The following is an 18,214-nucleotide window of genomic DNA, read 5'->3' on the forward strand; positions in this document are numbered from 1 at the left end:
TAAAACATGGTGGCGGTGGTATGGGCGTGCATCGCTTCCAGTGGCACTGGGTCACTCATGTTTACAAAAGATGTGGCACAAGTCAGAAGCAGAAGGATACATTCTAATGTGTAAAGGATTTACTTTCTGCTCAGATTCAACCAAATTCAGAAAGGTCAATTAGACAGTGCTTCACAGTACAGATAGACAATGACCCAAAACATTTTCTAAGGCACAGAAATGGAATATTCCACAGTGCCCAAGTCAATCACTAGATCTCAACCTGATCGAGCAGTATTTTCCTTTGCTTAAGACAAAACTAAACGTAAAAAGAATCACAAACCAGCAACAACTGAAGACAGCTACAGTAAAGGTCTAGTAAAGCACCATAAATGAGAACGAAAACCCAGTGTTTGGTGATGTCACTTCAGGCAGTCATTACCTAAAACAGACTTTTAGCAAAGTATCAAAAATTAACATTTTATTTATGGCAAGGTTTTTTTTGTCCAATTACTTTTCAGCTCCTGAAAAGAGGCTTTGTAGAAAAATGTCTGTAACTCTATATGTTTCATAGGACATATTTGTTCAACCCCTTGAATTAAACCTGAAGGTTTACGCTTTAAAAATCGTATTTATTTTATTTCAAATCCTGTATGGAGGCATGCAGAGGCCAAATCTTGCCAAAAAGTTTGTGTCACTATGGCTGGGTATCAAAATTCAATAAAAAAAACACAGACTAAAATGTCTCAGTTATACCAAGTATCGAAAGGCCTAAAAAAATTATACTTTGGATGACGTGCATTTATGCACCAATGGTGTGCTGAAGATTCTCAGACTCTCAGACTTTCTTTCTCTCTCTCTCTCTCTCTCTCTCTCTCACACTAAACTATTATTTCTATCCCCTCACGATAATACAGGGAATTACCAGAACTAAAAAAAAAATCATGATTATAATTCATCTTTAAGTGATTGACACCACTAATATAATTCTAATTTAATTTTGCCAATCTAATACTGATTTTTTTTTTTACAAATAACTGCATTCAGCAATATGGGTAGGGAAAAATTGCTCATGTCACAATCAAAAAAGCTATCAAAAAATATATTGTTTGGGTATCTGTATCAAATTCAAAGTATTGCATTGGTATCAGTATTAACAATTTTAAAACAATACCCAGCTCTATGCGTCAAGTATTTAAGGCTCTAACTGTATGTCTGAGTTATAACTGTTCAATGCACTGCAATGTCTGGTAAACGTGTTGTTTACTCACCCGCCGGCCCTCAGGGTCCCGGGCTGCTGCCATGGTCCCGGTGGAGGGCAGAGTAAGGGGGGAGACCAGCGGAGGCTGAACTTTGCTGAGGATCTTGGAGCAGAGGCGCAGGCAGTGTGTGAGCTCTCCCAGACACAGCGCCCTCAGGTGGCCAGTCAGAGCAGAGACCATCCGCAACAAGAGCTGGGGCAGGTGCTCGGTCTGTATCTCTATATACGTCTCCTGTAGAGAGAGAGAGAAAAAGAGGTGTGAGAGTCTGCAGTCTGCTGAAAAACTCTTTCTTTAGCTTTAATCAAACTGGCAAATATGGCACTGTGGTGCTTTTAGATATAACATAGTAGGGCATGCGTATAAGTACCGTATTTTTCGCACTAAAAGGCATGCTGTATTATAAGGCGCACTATCAATGAACATTCATTTATTTTCTGGTCTATATTCATACATAAGGCGCACCAGATTTTAAAAGACACTAAGGAACTTTTAATTCAGCAGGTCACGCCACTGGGTGGTGGGAGGGGTAGCTAACTAAGTAAAGCTAAGCTAAGAAAACAAAACTTTAATAATAAAAAAAAAAACATTCTTCAAGTCAAACAAGCGCTGGATGTTAATCTACACAGATTCCTCTCCTGAAGACTGTTTATTTGGGTGAGTAAAGTGATTTTGTTTATTTACGGTAAGCTTAGATTTACAAATTTTTGCAACACAAAAGGCTAGAGCATTAGCATTAGCAGCTAACCGCTCCAGCAGTGCTAGCTGGGGTCAGCAGCAGGCTACTAGCCGACAATACTCCCCCCTGAATGGGGAAATAGCAAGCATGATTAGCGGGTAATGCTAATGCTACTGCAGCAGTGCTAGCCGGGGTCAGCAGCAGACCGCAGGCCGATATTACTTCCCTCTGAATGGGAAAATAGCAAGCGCAGTTAGAGGGTAATGCTAATGCAAATCCAGCAGTGCTAGCCGGGGTAACCAGCAGGCTACCAGCCGACAATACTCCCCTCTGAATGGGGAAATAGTGGTTAGCGGCTAATGCTAATGCTACTCCAGTTTTGCAATTTGGCTGAGTGGTTTTACTGGTCCTTACAAATTGACTGGTAAAATTCATACATAAGGCACACCAGATTATGAGGCGCACTGACAATTCTTGGGGAAATTAAAGGATTAGTGCGAACAATATGGTAAATCTAATTAAATAATTGATATTTTTCAAATATAAACATGATGGGCTGTATTTTATACAATATGTAACCTAAACAAATATATTTTCAATGTAAAACTCATTAGATGGTTAAAAACAGACACAACTCAACCAACACCACTCGTGAAGTACAAACAAAAACAAAAAAACTAAAATGTGTGCAACAAAAACTAAAAATAACCCCTAACTGGACACATGGTGCATAAGAATTAGTAGAAGAGTATATCAGTGCAAAGGAGGCTGAAGAGGAAAGAAGAGCAGTACTGTACCTGGCAGATCACTCTCATGCTTCTAGTGGGCTTTGAGGAGAAAAAGACAGACAGAGAAAGAAAGAAAGCAAGAGAGAGACATAGAGAGAGAATAGAGGTTTTCAACAGAGAAAGGTAAGCAGAGCGTATCGGCAGCAAACAGATAGCAAGCACCCAGCTCTAAATCTCTCACATATTTTAGAGTTAAGACACACTAGAGTCACTATTCTTACTCTACTGACGGCTAATAAAGTTAATGCTGAGCTGAGAGACATTATGAAGGCTTTTCTACAGAGATTTAGCACAGTGGAGAACAGGAGCTGAAGAAGAGATTATCTACTAACAGGAAGCTAATGCTAGCCAATGAACACTGTACTGTACTGTCATATCACACACTACATTCACAGTAACACACATACACAAACACACACACACCAGAGATCACTTGTGGGTGTTCGTAACTGTAAATGAAGTGTGATATAAACTCTCATGTGCTTTCATGTGTTTCATGTGTTAGTGAGTGTGTTACCAGAGAGACGATGTCCAACAGAAAGTCAACCAGCTGACAGAACTCAACCAGAGAGAGTGATGACGGGTCAGAACCGCTCTGAGTCCGCCTACAAGACAGGGCAGAACTTAAATATTAAAAAAGAAGGTCACACATACAATAGCTTGCAAAAGTATTCATATCCTTTGAACTTTTTTTTTACATTTTGCCACCTTACAACCACAAGCCTAATGAGATTTACTGAGATTTTAAGCGATAGACCTACACAAAGAAGCACATACTTGTGAAATGAAATGAATATATACAGTATATATACTTTTTTTTATTTTAATAAAAAGACATTTTTAGCCCCTACCCTACTTTACTCCGAAAACCCAACATAAAATCCAGATCAATCAACTGCCTTCAAAAGTCACTTAATTAGCTAATAGAGTCCAGCTTTGTGTAATTTAGTCTCAGTATAAATATAAACACTTGTTCTGTGAAGAACTCAGTGGTTTGTGAACAAACAGCATCATGAAGAACAAGGAACTCTCCAGACAGGTTAGAGATAAAGTTGTGGAGAGGTTTAAAGCAGGTTTAGGTTATAAAAACATATCCCAAGCTTTAAGCATCCCAAGAAACACTGAAAAATCTATCATCCAAAAAATTAACTAAACTAAAAAAACCTACCAAGACATGGCTGTCCACTCAAATTGACAGATCTAGTAAGGAGAGCACTGGTCAGAGAAACAGCCAACTGTCCACAGGACAATTATGTGTTGTGTACTCCACAAATCTGGCCTTTATTGAACAGTGGCAAAAAGAACACCATTGTTGAAAGAGAGCTATGTAAGGGACACAGCAAACGTGGAAGATGGTGCTGTGGTCAGATGAGGCCAAAGAGTGCTTTGTGTGGCATTAAATTAACCCTGCTCATCACCCTAAACACACCATCCCCACTGTGAAACATGGTGGTGGGAGCATCATGCTGTGTGGGTGCTTTTCTTCAGCAGGGACAACAAAGCTGTTCAGAGTTGAGGGGAAGATGAGCAAGAAAATGACCTTAAACAAAGAGCCAAAGAGCATAGAGCTACAGTGGAATTACTTAGATTGTTAGGTCCTGACCTAAATCGCAGTGAGCATTTGTGGCAAGACATGAAAATTGCTGTTCAAAAACGCTATTTTCCAAAGAAGAATGGGCAAAAATCTCAGTTTCTAGATGTGCAAAGCTGGTAGAAACATAGAAACACCCCAAAAGACTTGCAGCTGTAATTGCAGCGAAATGTGGCTTTACTTAGTATTGATATAGGGGGCTGAATACTTATTTTACACGTCACACGTTTTGAGTTTTTTATTTGATTAAAATTTTGAAAACCATGCAAGCCACTGATTTACACAGATTTTCACTTTATATGCTGTCAAAATTTCATAAAGAATGGATCATACACACCTGCATCCCTCCTCAAAGCAGCGTGCGATATAATCCCACATGTAGTACGGCTCAAACGAGTTGAATAAGAGGTTGGCTGTTTTAATGAGCTCCGCTGTTTTCTTGTTCTCTCTGAGTTTGCTGGAGAAAGAAGGAAAAACAAGAAGACAGAAGAAGGTTATCAGGGGTCAGAAGCTGACCTTACACTGTAACATGGTCTGTGCTGTACCTGCTGAGCTGAGTCTGGTCTTTGCTGAATGGGTTCTGGTTCTGCAGGTCCAGTTCGGCCCGGCACTGTGTGTGCAGCGTCCGGAACACTTCTATCAGGACGTCCTCCAGAATCGCAGGACCTGGAGACACAACAACCACAATTACCTACGTCAATTACCGTATCATCAGCGTCAATGTTATAAACAATAAATGCACTGTCATGCCAAAATCATGAGATAGCAGTGTGTAATTTAAGTAGTGCTACCTCTGGGACAAGTGTTGAGCCCTCTTTTTTTTCCTAAAACCTGTGTTTTTCACCATTTTCTGGATGTTCTCTTAATGCCAGAGCACGTCAGCACATCACCTCGAGCAATGGCAGCCATTGCAGACATGGCAGACATTGGTCTAGGGCTATCAAGTTTGTTAAGGGCATATTTAGCCCTTAAAAAAATCATTTTATGTACAGCCATGGCCGAAAGTGTGAAAAACCCTTAAATATTTCCAGAAAATTAAGTATTTTTCCCAGAAAATTATTGCAGTTACACATGTTCTGCTATATTTATATCCGCAGGATAGTCTGGATGGTGGATATCCAGCCCCAATCAAGTTACAAAGAAATTCAAGCTGTCCTGCAGGCTCAGGGTGCATCAATGTCAGCGTGAACTATCTGTTGACATTTGAATTAAATGTAACTTTATGGCATGAGATCCAGAAAGACCCTACTGGTGACACAGAGACATAAAAAGCTAGACTGTAGTTTGCCAAAATGTACAAGTCCTTCTGGGAAAACATCTTGTGAACAGATGAGACCAAGATAGAGCTTTTTGGTAAAGCACATCATTCAACTGTTTACCAAAAACAGAATGAGGCCTACAAAGTTATAATTCTTCGGGGTTGTTTTGTCGCCTCTGGCACTGGGTGCCTTGACTGTTAGCAAGACATCATGAAATCTGAATATTATTAAAGGATTTTGGGTCGCAATGTAGGGCCCAGTGTCAGAAAGCTGAGTTTGAACTCTGGGCCATGGGTCTTCCAGCAAGACAATGACCCCAAACATACTTTAAAAAACACCCAGAGATGGATGGAAAGAGAGTGCTGAAGAGTTCTGAAGTGACCATCAATGAGTCGGGATCCCATTGAACACCTGTGGAGACATTTGAAAATTGCTGTTGGGAGAAGGCACTCTTGAAATATAAGAGACCTGGAGCAGTTTGCAAAAGAAGAGTGGTCCAAAATTCTAGTTGAGAGGTGTAAGAAGCTTGTTGATGGTTATAGGAAGCAAATGATTTCAGTTATTTTTAAAGGGTGCGCCACCAAGTTGCAAATATTTTTTTTGGTTGTAATTATATACATTTGTTTTTTTTGTCTCTTGTGTGTGTGTGTGTGTGTGTGTGTGTGTGTGTGTGTGATGACAGTCATACCAAGCTCGGGTTTATCCAGCAGGCTGATGAGGATGCGGAAGGGCTTTAGGTCGTGCATGAGGGCACTTTCCTCCTCCCCACCTCGGGCTTTACCTTGCAGAATCCCGACCATGGCCTGTAAAACACATAGACCTTAAATCACATAAATGACACAAACATAAATGCTCATAAAGTCCAAAAAAGTAATTTTACAGATGATTTTATACTGATATTTTTTCACAATGTGATCAATTTTCTAATAGTATCGATATCAATATGCTTTATTAAGAATACAGAGGATATCATCAGTGCTTAAAGAACACATCACAACTGAACATTTTATTATAAAAAATAATGTAAAAAATCCTGTTAAACGGGATGATGCGTACCAACAATTTGACAAAAATCACTGTATTATGCAGAAACAGTACTAAAATAGTAGAATCTGCCACTGCTGATGCATTTTGTCAGCGTTTCAAAATACAATAAATGATGTGTGTAGTGAAAAAAAATTATGTGATATTGTATTTTTAGCCATACCACCCAACTCTTTTGCAGACACCAAGGGCAAAGGCTATGCTGTTCACATCAATATGGGAATTATATCGTGTCAACCAAAATTAGTGCATACCTACTTTCATGTTACATGCAGGACTGCATATGTCAGTGTATACAGTTGGAACCAGAAGTTTACATACACTATATAAGAAGACTGGATTGAGATCAGGGTCTTGTAATGGTCACTCCAAAACATTGACTTTGTTATACTTAAAGCCACTTTGTGACCAGTTTGGCAGTATGTTTCGGGTCATTGTCCTTTTGGAAGACCCAGTTGTGACTAAGCTTTAACTTCCTGGCTGCTGTCTTGAGATACTGCTTTAGTATTGCCACATTATGTTCTTTCCTCATGCTGGTATCTATTTTTATGAAGTGCAGAAAAACAACCCCACAACCCCGTGTTTCACAGTTGGGATGGTATTCTCAGGCCTGCAAGCTTCTCCCTTTTAACGATGATAATATGGCCAAACAATTCAAATTTGGTTTAGTCAGACCACAAGACATTAAGCCTTAGCATCTTCACAAAGTCTTCTGCTTTTGTTCTTGGGTTGATCTGCACATTTCAGCCAAAGCACGTCAATCTCTGGGACACAGTACCCGTCTCCTTCCTGAACGGTATTATGGCTGGACATTCCTATCTTGTTTGTACTTGCGTTTAATAATTGTTTGTACAGATGAACGAGGCACCTTCAGGCATCTGGAAATTGCACTCAATGATGAACCAGACTTGTGCAACTCCACAATTCTGTTCCTGATATTTTGGCAGACTTTCCTAATTGACCTAAAACAGTAAAGGGTTATTCTGATATCATGTCAGAAAGTAAGAAAAACATGTATATGTGTCTATTTTATATAGTGTATGTAAACTTCTGGTTTCAACTGTATGTCTTTCATCTCCAAACCCCAATTTCACGCTCAGGCTAGCACCACACAACCGCAGCAGAAGCTCACTGCAGTAGCTCCCTTTCCCAAATGAGGGCGCTCCAACAAGTGGTTTGAAGCAGATGGCACAGCAACAAAGACAAGCTCCCCCACAAAACCCCCTCTGTTCCAAGCCCAGGAGGACCCAAAACATATCAAACACAAACACATACAATCCTGCAAGAGAGACCAGTGTGTGCTCACAAGCCAAAAAATGCCTATACACACACATATAGCTACTGTACAGGCCATGCCAGAGAGGACATCAGTCATGATAAAGAGAACACAGCACTGTTTTCATCCCTCAAAGAACTTCATAAACTAAGAGCCCCTGCTGATTTCTCATGATCATCATGATCACTTTTAACATCTAGTAGTGACTCATGGTCAAAAAATAAAAGAAAACACAGGGGGAAAAACTGTGGTTAGAGCATCCCCTACTGTTTGCTTTAGTAATGTGTGCCAGTTATGCAATATGTGTAGCTTATTGCTGGAAGGTCTGAATCTTTTTTGTCATTTGTGAATCGATTCAGAATTGTATTTAAAATTTGATAATTTCCCTCAAGCCTATGCTTATTACAATAGTTCAGCTGGCTGTGTGGTTCATATTTAATTAGTGGTATACTGGAGGGGAAATTAGAACTGGTATGCAATTTTTACATACCTCCATACAACTAGAGGTGCTGCGGAGTGCTGTGTAAAACAGCGCTGCCAAAGAAACACACTAAGCAGAGTTCGCCAGCTAATGCTAGCCAGTTAGCATAACAAGCTAACACAATAAAGTAACAGCAGCTCAGCTCTGTGGACTTGTCTCACGCTGTCCTGCCTGGAGAAACATGAACACAATAAAGTAACAGCAGCTCAGCTCTGTAGACTTGTCTCCTGGAGCTTGGACTTGGAACTCCTGGAGCTTCTGCTGCTGCTCCTTGCAATATGAGTAACTATAGCCCTGTTAACAATACTAATACTGTAGCCTAAATGATAATATTAATGCACACTAAACTGAATTTATTTGTTAACTGGATTTAAGCTCAGTTAAGCAAAAAACTTTAAACAAATGATGGTAAAAAAATACAGATGCCAGAATCTTGCAAAATACTGCGATATGCATTTTGGTCATACCGCCCAGCACTATAATAATTTAAGAGAAATTATACGGTATGGTTATAGGATTATAGGATACAGGACTGTAAGCACGTGAGCCTCTGAGCTTCAGTGTATTTCAGTGTGGTTAGTAAGTGTTAATGCACAGACCTGCACCAGTATGTCTTTAGAGTAGGTGTTGAAGTAGTGGGTGGCGTGTTCCTCTGGGTTGCTGAGACGGGTGTTGCGAGGGCCTATTTTCGCACCGTTGTTGTCAAAACCTGCAGAGAGAGATCAACACACACACATAAATAATTAACTATTAATAAACTTCTCCTTAAGATTGACCCATAATTTTAGGCCCGTCACAATAATGCATTATCGACATATCACACAATATATGGAGATGGCCTTAATATTGCCCATTGTATTTATTTACTTGCATGTTTGTTTTATATAAGACTGAATGTCACCAATATTTTAACTAATTGCATTCTGTTCCCTTGTCTGCTCTCTACGGGAGGCGGGCCTTGAGCCTGTAAGCAATAGCGCCACCTATTGTACAGGAAAAAATGCAGTTTGTGCAGTGACCAATGCATCAATAACAGTGCCTCCAGAGCGTGTTAACACATACTGTTAATTTGGAATCAGTAATGCGTTACTATTTTTTTAACGCAAGTTAATTAAGGCACCAGGTTTGACCCCTTCTTCCGCCATAATCTGCCCCGCCCCCACCCAACGCACTGATCTGTCATCCGGCTGAATGATTGAATAGTGTGCTGTGAACTTCCAGCTCAGATCCGGTCAGAGAGCTTTATTTCTCTCTCCATTTCTCTCTCCATTTCTCTCTCTATTACTCTCTCTATTACTCTCTCTATTACTCTCTCTATTACTCTCTCTATTACTCTCTCTCTCTTTCTTTTTTAATCGATTGACACCACTAGTAAAGACATGTTACACAAGCCTAATATTGCTAATAATGTTTCTAATAAATTACCAAAAAAACTTAAATCAGTGGCATAAAATGTCTGAAGATGATGATCATATTTTATAGTGTAATCATTGCGATTGTTATTATCCAAAAAAACAGGCCTATGTTTTCCAGGTCCCATCAGTCACGTAATGAATTTCTTTAGTCCACAAATAAAGCAAATCTGGTAAATTGCTGGTAAAACTGAAAAAACCCACTGTAATATACACATACATGCACGTATACACACTTACCAAGAAGGACATTCCACAGCGTGCGGATTACAGGCAAAAACAGAGCAAGTGTTAAAAGTGTAAATACTAAACACAGTCTGTGTGCACTTTTAGCAGAAAAATCAGCTGTGTGTGCGTGTGTGTGCTGGTAATCTTACCCAGAAGCCAGGCATAAAGCCTGCGGTTTAAGGACATGTCTCTCCTCAGAACCACGTGCAGCGCAGCGGACAGGATTCGGATCATATCCGGACGAGTGGCCTGAGAATAAAGAATCAACAAAAGTAACAAAATAAAATTAATCCAGACCCAGAACAAGTTGTTCACACCTATTTACACCAAAAAAACACAATATGATTTGGAAATTTGGAAATGATGCTTGAAAGAGCTCTGGAGTTCTTAACTCCATTCATAAAGTGCAGAAAGCAGAAATCACATCAGACTTGATATCAAGGTTCCACTACAATACAAATCCCATCTGTTTTTAATCGTCCAAAAAAATCATACTTGATGTAAAAAAGTCTTGTGTATAGGTTGGGTTAAATGGCAGAAATAACATCACAAAACACCTTAAACGTCTTTATGATACATGATATGTATTGTGATATGTATATTTACTTAGAATCTACAGTTATTACAATTATTTTTCATATTTACCATCATCTATGAATTATTCTGTATCCATTAGTAATACAAATATTTTTAGCTACTATGGCAATTTTTAGTAACTACTTAATTAATTTTTATGTACTTACTTTTTTTGTAACCTATATTCAGTAATATATATATAAATATATATATACATATATTCAGTACATATTATGTATTTTAATTATCACTACAAATTATTCATTATCCACTATATATTACTTATTATCTGTTACTTTAAAGAATACAATAAAGGCTTCTTAAAGGATAATAATTGGTTGCTTAATATACTGATGGCAAATTAAAAGCCATTTTTATTAACTAAAAAAATTGAAATAGAAAACTTTAAGTCTTGTTATAACGTGTATTTAATTGTAAATAAAAGAACCAGTGTTATATTGGCTAAATTAAAAATTATTTATATTAGTGTTGTCATTCACTTACAAATTAGTTGTATTAATCACAACAATATTCTGTAATTAATGATTATTAAAGATTATGGTTTATTTATTTTTTAATGCTGGTATTCCCTTAATTGTTGGGAGGGAGTAGTAATAGTAATAATAGATAATAATAATAATAATAATAATAATAATAATAATAATAATAATAATAATAATAATAATAGTATAGTGTGGTTTACTGTGGTTGGCAGACTAGATCCTTTTTTTTACTGTATTATAATATCTGTGTCATGTGCCATGTGTGTGTGTGAGAGCTACAGAGAGAGAGAAAGAGAGAGAGTGAGCAAGCAAACGGAATCGTACAGGTCTGTGCAGGTCTGTGATTATGAATTATTAAATAATATATACTGCAGTTTAAGGGGTAAATTAAAAACTGAAATGGATGGATGGATGGGTGGATGGGTGGATGGATGAGTACCTGACTCATATGGAAAGGGAAGCAGAATAGGATGAGGTCGAGTGTGCTTCGCTGAACCAGCACACTGGAGTCCTGCACAGACGTGCTGACCGCCTCCACCTGCAAACACAGCAAACCAGTCAATACACAAACATCAGTTCACTGCTGAAATAAATCACATAAAACTGAATCATTCCTCAGAATCAAATCAGGTTAAGGGTAATGGGCATGCAGACTGGAATCTTCCCAAGAGATAAGAGTCTGTACCATTAGCTCAATGTCGCTGCCCATCACGTAGAGCTGGTCTTCCATTGAAAGTTTGCGGTTAAGGTGCAGCAGGACAAAGCTGACCCCCGGCAGCCTCACGGCGGGACTGGTCAAGATGCTGCCCCAGAGGGCGCTGTAGAACGCTGGCTGCTCCACGGCTGCTGCCACCTTCTCCAGCAGGGTGTTTGTCCTGTGCAAATAAATAAGGCAACCGGTTACCTCAAATACATAAATTCAACATTATCCAAGCTTACAGTGTAACATATGGGAACATTGTAGTCATGTACAAAGATACATAACAAAGATAAATAAACTAAAACTGCTATCCAACCTGTCATAGTACTCTGAACCCTCCTCCAGACCAGGAAGGACTCCTGTCAGGAGACCCTGCAGGCCTGGCTTTAAAGTTTTTCCCAGGGGCAGGTAGTAGGTCTCATACAGGCCCAACAGGACAGGCTTCACGGACATGGCAGCATTGGACAGCAGAGGGAAGAGCCCAGAGCTAATGCAAAGAAACATTGTGACCAAATAGTGTAAGCTAAGCATGACATTCAAATGAAACATTAATAATAATAATAATAATAATAATAATAATAATAATAACAACAACAATCCATTTCAAACAATTACACTGATTTACAAAAGAGAAATCGCACCAACCAGTAGTTGCTGGAATGTAATGAAACTTTATATATAAATGTAATGATGGGAAAACTGTATAAATGCATAGGCCCTAGTACTCTGTAGGATTCCCATAGCTTGGATATAAGATATGTTTGTGCATGGTTGTTCAGTATGACACATCTTGGCCATGTCCTTCCTAAAAATCCCTTGCGTGTGAGCATTATCCTGCTGAAAAATGTCAGCTGGAAGCCCTGCTGTAAGAGACAACACATATGACTGAAAGATGCCTTTCACACATTGCAGAGCTGTCAGTCCCTAGTAGTCCTTATTAGTCCCTTGTGTCACTTCTAGGGGTTGGGGCAGTGTTTAAAGGGGACATGAAACACTTCAAGTATTCAGTATAATTCACAAGATGTATTTTCACTCTAACAAATCTGATAAGTTTAACAGTTGTCAGTGAAGCGGAATTAAAATAATGAGCAATCTAAATATACTATAATCTGTGAGTCTACCGTAAATTAATTCTTCAATAGATAATAAAATCCAAACCAAAACTCAATGCAGAGCGGGGGGGGCACTTTTGTATTGCCCCTGTGTGTAGTTATACTGGGAGTAGTGAAATTTAATAGGGTGAGGAATGAGAAATATTTACTCTTACTTTCATACCTCGCCTCGGTCAGCTGTTCTTCAGCGGTGGCTCGCAGCGCTGAAGCGCGAGAATCCTCCGGTTAGCTGCAATGCTAGGGGTTAGTGGCGAGCACTTTCTAGACCAGGACTATATGAAGGAGAAGGGCTTGAGTCAGGAGCATTAGCGCTGGATAAATAAGCTGCAGTCCGAGGCTTTTTTCCTCCGTTTTTCATTTTTTCTCTGATCAGCTGACAGACCGTCCGACTGAGGGTAACGTTACTATGAGAGCAGCAGCTGTAGCCGCACGGAACGAGAACAACGCGCTCACCCAGCAGAGCACCGAGAGGTACCGTTACCGAAAGTCTAGATAAACTAATTTAAAATTAACATAGCTAGCGTTAGCTACTTTTCTAGCTATCTTACCATAGCTAGCCAATGCTAGCTAACTAACTAACGCTAACTAGATGAAGCTAGCTGCCCAGTAAGCTTTCTAACTTCTAAACTGAACGGTTTATCAACCAAACAGCGCCTGGGTGTTTCAATATCCACTTAAATCATGTTTGTTTTATTCAGTCTTAATGAACTCTGGACTTTACATTTTAAATTGCTAAATGTATATAATCTAGCTAGTTAACTGGATGGCAGTAGGTTTTCTGCACGGCTCCACATAGAGAGAGAGAATAAACACTCCCAAACGTCTCTCTCTCAGAAAAGCATCTGAAAAGTTCTGCTCAGGTTTATACAGGAAAGATCTCTGAGTAAATGCTCCATGTTAGCCTAGTTCAGTTTCGTCTTCATCCATAATCTCCACAAACAATAAGCTCTTTTCCTCTAGCTATATGCCTGGGATCTTAAACCAACCAACCCCGTGACGTCACCAGTGATGCACGGGCAACATGGCGGCGCCCTAGCTCAAACGTAACAAAAATAAATATATTATAATTTAGTGTGTAAACATTTTATATAAAAAAATCCCCCCCCAAATAAATTCCATTATATTTAATCCCTTAGAAAACTTGTACAAACTGAAATGTTTCATGTCCCCTTTAAGTGCTTACCAAAAGGTCTGCATACCCTTACACGGTCACTGTCGAAACAACCAAATACTTTACTATATAGTCCATACAAAGAGTTCTACTCCCACATGTAGGCCATATAAAGGTGTACATGTAGGTTATATAAAGGCTTGTACAGGCACACAGTTCAAAATATAAGCCATTTTTAAAGCCTACTACTCACAAACAGTGCCGGATATAGGTATTTTAAGGATTTTAAAGTTGCTACAGGAAACCAATGTCCTAGAAAGAGAATATATAGGATTCTGCGCATTCTATACACAATATATAGACTTACACCATAATAATTCAATCTATAATAATCTATGTAATTTACGACTGGCTGATGGATAACCTAGATCAAAATCTGTCAACTGTGTCAACAACATGGCCCCCATTACCTGTAAAGAAACAAGTCCTTAGCCAGCCGCTTGGGGCCGATGATCTTGAATATGATCTCATAGGTCTCCAAGGCCTTGCGGTGGACCCCGCTTGGTAGTGCTGGGTGAAGGCACTGAGCCAGACGCTTGCCAATGGTGAGCTTCTTGGGCACAACCTGGTACTTGGCATTGTTTTGCAGCACCTATCGGATATAGCATGAACAAAACAATGACCATTATTGCAGCATAAGTCCATTACAGAACTAAGACAGCTGAAGAACATTTGGGACAATACTGCACAGATTTTTAAAACTGCAGCAATGATGATTGAATGATAAATATGATAAATCTACTAAAGCATTTTTTCACTACTTTCTATTATAGGTGTCAGAGTCCAGTAGACCATGGAGCTATTCTGGCACTTCCTGATTGGGCTGTTAAACTACAGTAATGTTTTAACTGCAGTGAACAGATTTATGCATCGAAGACAGAGGGAAGGACCTTGTTGAGCTTGCCAAGTGCTGAGATGAGATCAGCCCATTCGCTGGAATACTCAAAGTTCTTCAGTGCTTTATCTACAGCCGCCACATAGTTCCTGTACTTAGAGTCACCGAGCAGCTCCAGCTCCTCCGCGTTCATCCTCCCCGTCCAGCGGCACTAACAGCCAGTTCCTATACAACACAAGCACATCACACCTGCAGATAGAGGAAAAAAGAATGGGTAACGGTTACACTGGGCTTGTGACTTACTGTAAAAAAAAAAAATCATATTATCATAATTATTATTATTTATATAAAGACAGGCTTGCTTACACAAATAATGCACTATATAGACCATATTAAGCCTTCTAAACCCATATACATGTCATATGAAGGGTTCTACACTCCAGCAGTGTACTGGAGTAATAAAGGTTTATAAACCCACATATCGCACTATATTGGCCATATTAAGGATTATTCCCAACAACAATGCACTATAAAAACCACATATGGCTTCTATACCGTAACTGTGTGGTATATGTGTATGCAATAAAAGGTTTCTTGACCAAAATATAAGCCATATAAAGCTTACTACTCCCAAACATTGCACTATATGGGCATTTTAAGGTTCTTAGAAGAAAACAGTGTCCTAGAAAAGCAATCCCTAGGCTTCTGTGCATTATATACACAACATATAGACTTTTACACCGTAATAATTCACTATATAGGCAATACAAAGAATTGTATATCCATATTATTCACTATATATGCCATATAATGAGTTCTATGCATAAATGGACAATTATTTGGACAATGAAAACACAAACAGTGTACTATATAGGGCAAATAATTATTCTACACATTTAATGCACTATATTGGCCATATAAAGGCTTCTACAACTAAACAGTGTACTATATAGACCATATAAAAGCTGGAACAAATAAATAGTAGCCTATATCATAAAGGTCATGCAAAGGTGTACTGTATAAGCTAAATAAAGGCTTCTACACCAACGTAGTGCACTATATAGGCACCATAAAGGCTTCTACAACTAAAAAGTGCAATATTTAGGCTACATCAAGGCTTCAATGACTAAATGGTACACTATAAAGGCAATATAAAGGAAACTAAACAGTGACAGTGAAACACTATATAGACCACATAAAGGTTTCTACAACTAAATAGTGCTATATACAGGCCATTTAAAGGTTTCTAAAACTAAATAGTGTACTATATAGACCGTTTAAAGGCTTGTACAAGTAAACAGTGTACTATATAGACCATTTAAAGGTTTCTACAACTGAACAGTGTACTATATAGACCATTTAAAGGCTTGTACAAGTAAACAGTCTACTATACAGACCATTTAATGGTTTCTAAATCTAAACAGTGTACTATATAGACCATTTAAAGGTTTCTAAATCTAAACAGTGGACTATATAGACCATTTAAAGGCTTGTACAAGTAAACAGTGTACTATATAGACCATTTAATAGTTTCTAAATCTAAACAGTGGACTATATAGACCATTTACAGGCGTGTACAAGTAAACAGTTTACTTTATAGACCATTTAAAGGTTTCTACAACTAAACAGTGTACTATATGGACCATATAAATGCTTCTACAACTAAATATTGTAGACTGTAAACACACATCTTGTGTTATTCATTATTTATACAATCCGTTCTTCCCATTATTTTAACAGGTAACCGGAGTTATGCTAGGTTATGTGTATGTTGTATAAAGGGAACTACACATAGACAATGCACTAGATAGGGGAAATATGGGCTTCTTCACTCAAATAACGCACTACGCTATTAAACAAATTGTGTAATAACCGAAAATAATACAGTTTACTGGTGATATAAGGCTTTTACACCCCCACGGAGCCCTGGTTTGCTAAGATAAGCTAAATAAAGTCTGAATTCTACCGCAGATTAGTGCACTAACGTTACACCTGCTCGCGAACCTACATCTCCTACAGCGAGTCGTTTGGGATGCAGCCGATGTCATCAGTTTGACTGGCCGTGGCTGGCTGGTGTGATCCAGCTGAACAGGCAGAATTTAAAGCGTTATTTATGAAGCTGTGTCTTATAGATGTAAACGGCGGGGAGTCACGGTGTAATTCGGTGTTTTGTAGCTGAACGTTTAGTTAAACTGATTAGTCTCGGCGGAAAAACGCGATGTCAGTCGGTTTTCCCCGAACGACAAGAACAAAGCGCTGGGAATGTGTGATTATCATCAATAAAATCAGGGCTAATAAAGCGTACACTAAAGCAGAACGCCTGTAAATGACTGTAATAATGTTCATTTACCGCATTTAGCGCTGACATTCTCGGCAGCTCCGTGTTTATAGAAGTCGCTGACAGCTGAAGCACAGCGTCAACCACTTCCCGGTCAGAAACACAATATATTTCACAATAAAAGTCACCCTGCATAGGACTTTTATTATGCTGGGTGGAGTAACTAGCGCCTACCAATTTCCTCTCTCTCGCTCTCCCGTTATATCAGTAAATAACCGCACACCGCTAGAGGGAGCCCACGACTCGGTCCAAAGATCTGGCCAAATAGTTATACCTTTAATTTTAGAGAGTATAATGATATATTTTCCTTTTTTCAGTAAACTGATGCTGAAGTTACAGTCAGAGCACTGCGTTTCTGTAAGCAGATCTTCCTCCATCAGCCCACTCCCAGTCATCACACAGCAGACCAATCCAAATGGGAAGACCCATTTATCTTCACTGCTTTATTCTGGTTCTGACCTCTGATGCTTACCAGATCAGAGTAGTTCTTCCTGCAGTACATTGGGCTTTTCAGTCAGTTCAGAGACTAAGACTATGTTCACATTACCAGGCTGAAGTGATTCAAATGTGATTTTTGCTCAATGTAGCTAAGATCTGTTTTTTCATGGCTGTGTGAACGTGCCAAATCAGATTTTTTCAAATCAGATTAAGTCAATTTGGCTACGTTCACATTACAATCTACATTGCTCAGATCTCTTGACGGTTCACATTCTGTAAGTGACCCTGAAACGTCTTACATGCGCACATTGATATACACATTGCTACGTGTATAAATGTCGTTTTCTTCACCACCAACAAAATACGTCATATTTGAGAGACGACTCGTAGATTTATTAAAGGAAATGGATGCGTTAGCAGCTCATATGTGGAGCATATTTTGCTCGAGTGGAGAGCAAACAGCTCATCGAGAAGAACAACTGGTCCAGCTGCACCAAGATATGTGTGGGTACGAGGCACGTAGCGCATGCGTAAAAGCAAAAAGG

General features: G+C 39.0%; 1 protein-coding gene across 3 annotated transcripts in view; it reads right to left on the reverse strand.

The window, feature by feature from the left end:
* Positions 1-17,322, reverse strand: part of dop1a (DOP1 leucine zipper like protein A) — a 43,260-nt gene extending 25,938 nt beyond the window's left edge. Inside the window, exons 1-14 of one of the 3 annotated variants that reach the window (XM_007252997.4) lie at positions 17,244-17,322; positions 14,949-15,142; positions 14,469-14,650; positions 12,092-12,262; positions 11,761-11,950; positions 11,515-11,613; positions 10,146-10,245; positions 8,956-9,038; positions 6,244-6,358; positions 4,842-4,962; positions 4,634-4,753; positions 3,223-3,310; positions 2,715-2,744; positions 1,251-1,472 (exon numbers count right to left, since the gene is read on the reverse strand). In XM_007252997.4, the coding sequence (XP_007253059.3) occupies positions 1,251-1,472; positions 2,715-2,744; positions 3,223-3,310; positions 4,634-4,753; positions 4,842-4,962; positions 6,244-6,358; positions 8,956-9,038; positions 10,146-10,245; positions 11,515-11,613; positions 11,761-11,950; positions 12,092-12,262; positions 14,469-14,650; positions 14,949-15,086 (1,659 nt within the window). In that variant the 5' untranslated portion in view covers positions 15,087-15,142; positions 17,244-17,322. Of the gene's footprint in view, positions 1-1,250; positions 1,473-2,714; positions 2,745-3,222; positions 3,311-4,633; positions 4,754-4,841; positions 4,963-6,243; positions 6,359-8,955; positions 9,066-10,145; positions 10,246-11,514; positions 11,614-11,760; positions 11,951-12,091; positions 12,263-14,468; positions 14,651-14,948; positions 15,143-17,243 lie in introns of all 3 variants that reach the window. The other 2 variants (XM_007252996.4, XM_007252998.4) reach the window with 2 other exon arrangements.
* Between the last annotated feature and the right edge of the window lie 892 nt (positions 17,323-18,214).

The sequence above is a fragment of the Astyanax mexicanus genome, chromosome 4 (assembly GCF_023375975.1).
Source record: "Astyanax mexicanus isolate ESR-SI-001 chromosome 4, AstMex3_surface, whole genome shotgun sequence".
NCBI lineage: Eukaryota > Metazoa > Chordata > Actinopteri > Characiformes > Acestrorhamphidae > Astyanax > Astyanax mexicanus.